This window comes from Triticum aestivum, chromosome 7B (assembly GCF_018294505.1).
Source record: "Triticum aestivum cultivar Chinese Spring chromosome 7B, IWGSC CS RefSeq v2.1, whole genome shotgun sequence".
Lineage (NCBI taxonomy): Eukaryota > Viridiplantae > Streptophyta > Magnoliopsida > Poales > Poaceae > Triticum > Triticum aestivum.
Window position 1 is genome coordinate 39,341,379 of NC_057813.1, and position 8,023 is coordinate 39,349,401.

At 49.5% G+C, this 8,023-nt stretch overlaps 1 protein-coding gene across 1 annotated transcript; it reads left to right on the forward strand.

Moving 5' to 3' along the window:
• The first annotated feature begins 2,102 nt into the window (after positions 1-2,102).
• Positions 2,103-4,096, forward strand: LOC123160747 (protochlorophyllide-dependent translocon component 52, chloroplastic). The gene is made up of 2 exons (XM_044578588.1): positions 2,103-2,316; positions 2,422-4,096. Exon 2 carries the CDS (start codon positions 2,474-2,476, stop codon positions 3,140-3,142), a length of 669 nt encoding a protein of 222 aa, XP_044434523.1. The 5' UTR covers positions 2,103-2,316; positions 2,422-2,473; the 3' UTR covers positions 3,143-4,096.
• Positions 4,097-8,023: the final 3,927 nt, after the last annotated feature.

Genomic DNA, 8,023 nt, shown 5'->3' on the forward strand with positions numbered 1-8,023 from the left:
CTCAAGCAACACATGGTATGTGGATTAAGATGTTAACTTTTTCGCACGATGCATCTTGGTTCATTAAACTTGATGGTTAATTTTGCAAGAGGCGAAGGTTGGTCGCCCAGTCCACATCCTGCAATCCTGGAAAGAAGGCCACAAGAGGAAGGATGGCGTCTAGTTCTGCAGCGAGTCGGCGGAGGAGAAGTGGGGGACCTTCAAAGAGGTCTTCCAGGAGGTGCACGGGCAGGAAGCTGAACATTCGTCCAAGCCCCTTGATCCTGAGCTTCTCATCATTGCTGGCTAGGGGAAGGGCCATGGCCGCCACCTCCTTTGCAACGGGGCGATCGCCACCTCCTCGCATCGCAAGCTGCACGAGATACGCGCGTCGAGCACCAGCTCAACTCCGTCCATACGGAGTCGCCCAACCGCCGCATCATGTGAGATAGCGTGTCTCAAGGTTAGCATCCTAACCTTTCATTTATGTCCATGCCTCGAAATAGCACCGTTCCAACCTATATGAGCCTAATGCCATGCTGCAGGATTTAATGGCGCAGCGGGCTGTTGAAGAGGAGCAAAGGCGGAAGGCTGAGCAGGAGTCCAGAGAAAAGGAACGGGCAGACACTAACAATAGGTTGAAGCTGCTTGAGTATCAACTACAGGTAGAACATTATCTAAACTAGAGTAGAATATTCATTACATAGGGACGAACCACCCTCACGTGACTCTATTTTATAGGTTCTTATGCAATCTCGAAGCAGTGCAAGTGATGCCCCTCCTCCTCCTCCGGAATGTTAACCCGATGGCCTCTCCTCCTCAAGATGATCCATATATGAATAAGTGTACTTCTATTGTGACGTGCACGTGTTTTGCAAGGAGTTACAATATGTATGAATTTGCGACTTGTGTGTGACATTCTACTAGGATAATACATTCGACTTGTGTGTGACAATATGTGGAATTTGCGACTTGTGTGTGACATCTACTAGGATATATATATATGTGTGTGTGTGTGTGTGTGTGTGTGTGTGTGTGTGTGTGTGTGTGTGTGTGGACTAGATCAAATTATGCATATATATGATCAAATTATGCCTATATATGTGTGGACTACTCCAAATTGCATTGTAGTTGTTTTTATCCACAGGGATCAGAAAAGAAATAGTTTAACAGCAGAATGGATGGGAAAGATTTCCGAGAGCAACACTCGAAAAACGATATACTACCGAGAGCACCTCTCCTAAACCTGGTCGTCTGGGAGACACTACTATTGTGCCACACCTTTTTCGAGAGCGGCTCTCGGAAACGAAGGCGAGCATTGTCGAGACAAGCTCTCGGCAAAGATATGTAAATTGTCAGCTGCCATGTGGGCCACGCAGTCCTACTGGTCAGGAGGATTGCCGAGAGCTGCTCTCGGCAAAGATATCGTCATTTATTTTCAAGAATATTTAACAAGTTATTTGAAACTTTTACTGATAAATGTGACCAGTGGGACCACATGTCAGTTAGAAAGAACATACACAAAAAAGAAAATAGGATGTGGCATATACTTTGCCGAGTGTCGTACGGCGGCTCTCGGTAATGTACGCAGTAACTGACGGAGCCGTCTGTCGCGGACGGGCATGCCACGTGGCTCCTCTTTACCGTGAGCGGCTCTCGGCGCCTGCAGGGTTTGCCGTGCGGTGCATCTTTGCCGTGAGGCAATGACGGCAAAGAAGGCAGTTTGCCGTGAAGCTGGGTTTGCCAAGAGTGACACTCGGCAAAGTTTTGTTTGTCAAGTGTCCGTGTTTTAGCACTCGGTGAAAAGTATGACATCCGACGTACGTGAAAATTTCAGTAGTGATAGCAGCACTTGCTCAAACAGCTATAGCTTAGCTCTATGTCCAGCTATTCAAAACATTGGTATCTAGGCATAACGTGGGTGCAGGGAGTAGCCATTATGTAGGTGAGACGTGTGATGACGTGAGCTGACCGAGACATAACTAAGTCTCAGTAAGCTGAGCCTTATGCGAACCCAAAATAAAACGGAATCATATTTTTAGCGTGCATCCAAAGCCAATGGAGCCCCACGGGCTACAAGTTGACCATTATCCTTCCTTGTACGGCAGCCGCGGAGTCTATTTAAACAGAGTTTGAGTGCTCGGTAGGAGGAGGAAGCTGTGAAGTGGGTGTCGCTCCTTGTTCATCAACCTCGAGTTGATCTAAATTACTCAGTCGTAGTGATGGAAGACACCACCTTTCCCGCCGGGATCACCGACATGGAGGTTGGCGGAGTCGTCTTCGGCGCGTCCGCGACGCCTCCACACTCATCAAAGATCCTCTTCCTCGGTGGTGCCGGTGCGTGCCTGAGCTCTGTTTCCTAGCATGGGCAGTGTCCGGTAAATAGATCTGGAGCTTAGAGTCCACCGCTGACTGCTCGACGTTTCTTCCACCTGTCTCAAGCCCTCCCGTTTCCACCCACGCCGTCGATCACCCGCTGGTCACCACCGGCGACATGGATCCCCTCCGCCTACTCCTCCCCCGCGCCCAGGCCCAGCCCTTGCTTCCGCTCCCCGATGGCGTCCCAGCGCCGAGCGTTAGGCCCCGCCTCGTCCCGCGGCGACGGGCGCGCCGCCACCGCAACGGGGCCGCGCGGATGCTGCCGGCGTCGGCCGTGGCGTCCGAGTCGCCGTGGACGGAGCAGGAGCCGGCATCCGGGGAGAAGGAGGAGCGGTTCAACTGGCTGGACCAGTGGTACCCCTTCGCCCCCGTGGAGGACCTGGACCCCGGCGCGCCGCGCGGCAAGATGGTGCTGGGGATCCGTGTGGTGGCCTGGTACGACCGCGGCGCCGGCGAGTGGCGCGTGTTCGACGACGCGTGCCCGCACCGCCTGGCGCCGCTCTCGGAGGGCCGCATCGACGACAAGGGCCGGCTCCAGTGCGTGTACCACGAGTGGTGCTTCGACGGCCGCGGCGCCTGCAAGTTCATCCCCCAGGCCCCCGCGCTCGGCCCGCCAGTGCACACCAACAGGAAGGCATGCGTTGCGTCCTACCCGTGCGTGGTGCAGAACAGATCCTGTGGTTCTACCCGCGCGCCGGGCCGGAGCACAGGGACGTGCTTCAGAGGAAGCCGCCGCCGTTCATCCCGGAGATCGACGACCCCGCCTTCGTCACCTCCTTCCTAGTCAGGGACATGCCCTACGGGTAAGTCTACCGCGCGCAGCTCCATCGTGTTCCTTTACCGAGAGGTTGTCTTTCCTTCTCCTTACCGAGAGAGGGGGTAGGCCATGGTCAACAACTACTTCTTCTCATGTTTTTTCATTACACTCTTTAAAGTTCTCTATCGATGCCGTTCTAGGAAGTTGACCGGCACCGAGAGAGGGGGTAGGCCACGGTCAACAACTGCTTCTTCTCATATTTTTTACTTTACACTCTTTAAAGTTCTCTCTCGGTGTCGGTCTAGGAAGTTGACCGGCACCGAAAGAGGGGGTAGGCCACGGTGAACAACTGCTTCTTCTCATGGTTTTTACTTTACACTCTTTAAAGTTGAGTTTTGAACAAATCTAACCCAAAAAGCATATATATATATATATATATATATATATATAGGACTCCTCTTTTATACTTCCAGGAGTACATACTCCCATCCCTTAACGAAGCCTTTCACTCGGATATCCTCAACAAAAAACGACTAATCCACAGAAAAAGCCGAAACATGTAACAACTTTCCTTTGAGTGTGGCGCCTAGTTGCTTGATCCTAGAATTAAGGGATCTTTTATGCCAGGGTGTCGTTCCTATAACCTTCATGGGAAGTAATACACGCACGTCAGGTATGTTGTATTTTTATACGTGAGGTATATTTTAACTTTGTGAGCTTTCATGTATTAATTTGTGCAGTTCATATATACTACTTTTATACGATAGTATATACCATATTTTTGTGATAGCGATTTTTTGTGGACCAGTATATACCTTTTTTTATAAAGTTGTCACATTTTTCAGTGAAGTATATACTGCAATTTGTTTTTATGATGGAGTATATATATACCTTTTTTTATGTCGGACTATATACCATGTTTTTTGGATGGACCATGTGCAACATCTTTGTCAATAAATTCTGGACCACTTTTTTTTTGCGATGGACTATATACCACTTTTTTTGTGGTGGAGTATATACCACAATTTTTCTGAAGGAGTATATATCATTTTTTTGCATGCAGTATGTACCACATTTTTTTTTCTTGAAAGGAGTATATATCATTTTTTCTGCATGAAGAATATACCACTTTTTTGACCGAGTATATATTACTCTAAAAAACAATATATATGTCAAGAAAAGAGTATAATTAACTACTAAATATACCTAAACCATAGTAGTACAAGACCAATTAAAACATATTACAGAATATAATTCATTTCAAATAGTAGTATTTGTCCACTCCAAAAAATAACAAGATTTGACTTGTGTTATGGTATCACGGAAAGAGCATCGATTTTACTCTAGCTTCTTATTCGAAAAAAAAAAACAGCTTCTTCTGTATGCACGCGTCCTCCATGATGGATCGATCATTCGCCGCAAGTTCGTCGTTGGAGGATTGTTAGATCACTTCGGTGTAGCAGCAACATGAAGGAAAAGGTAGTATGCAGAGTAGACGAACACCGGCTGGCGGAACACAGCTCTCGTACTCCAGTATAGAAGGAGTACAAGATAAGTTGAAGCTTCGTCATAATCGGCGTCATCTACACGATGATTGGACAGAGTACAAGTTATTTACTCCAGTATAGAAGGCATGCAAGTAACGGATGCATCTAGCTTGATAGACAGTACGTGGCTCTAATGGTTGTATGTATAGAATAGGTTACTCTTCGATTTAAGATTGTGATCTCACCGACCGAGTATAATGCGGACGCACACCGGAGTAGCCGCCCGCACTGAACGACGACGAGACAATCGCAGCTGCAATTAGACGAGAAAGGGTGGTCGTTGTTGTCTCGTTGCTGCTACCGATGCCATGCATCTCGTCGTTGTGATCGGCGCCGCCGCCGTCCGCTGTGTTACGTACGCAAGGACATCATGGCCATCTGAGTTTTGGCCGATTTTGGCTGGAGTGGCCGGTGGAAAGCATTGAATACCCGAGACCTGCTGCACAGGAACAGGAGCGTCGTCTTCTTCCATGCTGATGCATGCACCATGGATAGCGGATGAGACACAATCACCGTCGACGGCGACGAAACTACAGGAAATAGGTCGCTGGTGGCACAAGAGACGCAACCGTCTATGTGGCGAGAATATTAGATCGATGGAGATTCGTTTCTAGGGTGACGTTTGATATTCCTATAAAGAAGGATTCTGTTCCAACAAATTTAATTATCAAATAATTATCTCATCTAGTTTTATTTGCTGGGTTTAAAACGTGGCTAGTCCGATAGGTACGGCCAGCTATTCGAAGCGATGGGTCTCTTCGGAGGTGGATTGAGAGTATGTACTCCTAGGAGTATCATCCAATTTTCCTATATATATATATATATATATATATATATATATATATATATATATATATATATATATACGGAAATGTTAACGCCAACACGTGTGGGCATTAGCCAACTCACCCACACGTTTCCATCACCGTCCAGCAACTTCTGCACGAATCTTGGCACGAATTAGCTGATTTGTATGCCACGTAGGACAACTTGCGTGTGTGGTGTGTGAGAAAGGTCGCCCACACATCCGTTTTATCACACGGAGGGGCCGGTGTGTGGGCGTTCAGCAGTTCGCGCCACACGCCACTTTGCACGCACACACAAGGGCTAGTGTGTGGGCATTTGCCATCTCGCCCACACGCCCGTCTCCTCTCCCACACCCAAGCTGCTAGTTGCCATGTGTTTTCGCAGCGCACATGGCAACTGCCCCTAGTGTGCTTTATAAGCAGGTGGCAACTCTCTTTTTTACCCGAGTGCCATGTGTTTTTGCAGGGTACACGGCCACTGCCTAGTGTGCACGTAAGCAGATGGCAACTCTCTTTTACCGAGTTGCCATGTGTTTTTGCATGGTACATGGCAACTGCCCCAACGTGCACGTACATGGCAACTGCCCTAACGTGCACGTAAGCAGATGGCAACTCTTCCTTTTACATGGCAACTGCCCTAGCATGCTTGTGAGCACATGGCAACTCTCTCAACTGCCTAGTGTTAGTATGTGGCAACTCCTAAAGTTATGAAATCATGGCAACTACATTAGATCAGACCATACATGGCAACTGCAGTTGAGCAACCATGGCAACTGCAGTTGTCCGACATGGCAACCGTAGTTCAGCGACATGGCAACTGCAGTTAAACGAACATGGACGAGGGTCTGGACCATGGCAACTGCGGGCGCGCGATGGGCGTCACGCGTGGCGTGCGGGACCAGGAGGGTACGAGGCCTGACATACGGGCGTGTGGGCGTTATCAACTTCGCCCACACGCACGCGTGTGAGAGGGTTCAGGAGGAAAAAAAAGGTGTGTGGGCATTAATTGTTTTGCCCACACGTAGGTGTGTGGGCTGGTTGCTGTCCATGTCACACGAGGCGTGTGGCACAACTACCCGATACACCACACGTGTGGCAGTTATCAGGGCCCTATATATATATAGGACAACACTATTCTAATCCTAGGATTAAAATAACTATTTGGATCACGGAGAGCTTATATATGGAGTGACGGGATCCTTCCAAACTCCCGAATCGGTAAAAAAGGAAAAAGATCTTCACGCACCCCACCATCCCCACGATCCCCTCCCCGATCCCATCTGCCCTCTGCTACGAACCGCACCACACCGACACCACCGCCTCCCTCCCTGACCGACGCAGCCACCGCCGCCTCCCTCCTTGGCCGGCGCGGCCCCCGCCTCCCTCCGCCCGCGCAGCCACCGCTGCCTCCCTCCCCGGCCCGCGCAACCACCGCCGCCTCCTTCCCCAGCCCGCGCAGCCGCCACACCCCCGCTTCCTCCCGCAGCCGAGCCACCTCCCCGGATCCCCGATCCCCACGCCGGCGCACGCCCTCCCCGGAGAACCCCGCCGCCGCGCCCTCATCCTCACCTCCAAGCGCCGCCATCCCTTCGCCGTGCAGCGGACCTAGCCACCACGCGGATCACGCCGCCCCCACAAACCTCATCGCCGATCCAGTCGAGGGGGCGGCTGGATCCAGCCGGCCACGACCCCCGGCAAGGCATGGGAAGCGGCGTGCACGGGGCGGCCTCCTGCTCCCCCCTTGCACCAGCTCCGGTTATCTTCCCCACGCTCGGCATATCACGACACCGGTTCTTGGACTTTCAACTGCAGTGCAGCTTCCTTCCTCGAGTACAGGTTGTCGGTTCGCCGCAAGCTGGCCATATGGTCGCCATCGCTCGTGTGTTACCTGTTGTCGCTTCTCTCAGCGACCTTCCTCGGCAAATTTCATTGAACTTCCCCATGATCATGGTTCCAAAAATATATGGAAGTTCAAAAAGTATTGGTTGGGAAGCATGCACACAGTCTTGCCTCTCCTCTGTCTTGTGCTCCAGGAGAACAGGCTAGGACGCAATAAAACATCGATGGTGAATTTATGCCGAGAGAAGGTTCTGATTACGTGCTCTATATATGCTTGTTGATATGCCAAATGAGAACCGGTACTGTTTTTCTTCAAGTTGTTTTGCTGATGTTTGAGAGTTAATATTGTAGATGTTCAATGGATATGAGACTTGTTTTGACCTTGCACTCTTAAAAAAGACCACCCTACATTAAAAAAAGAGCACCCAAAAACTTTCCTACGTGTAGATGCATCCGCGCTCACATCTTCGACCTCCTTCCTGTATATTATGTACTTAAATGTGCTTAATGAAAAATAAGTTCCTGAGAAGTTCATATATTATTATGTGGATAGGTCATGTAGAAGAACTACCCAGTAATTGAAAATTTTAAAGACAACAAATTTCTATAGTGATTTGTACGTGTCCAGTTGTGTTCTATTGTTTCGGCAATTCTTCCTTATGTAAATGGCTCTACGCTGAGCACTTCTAACCTGTCGTGGAGAAGTTTTGTATTAA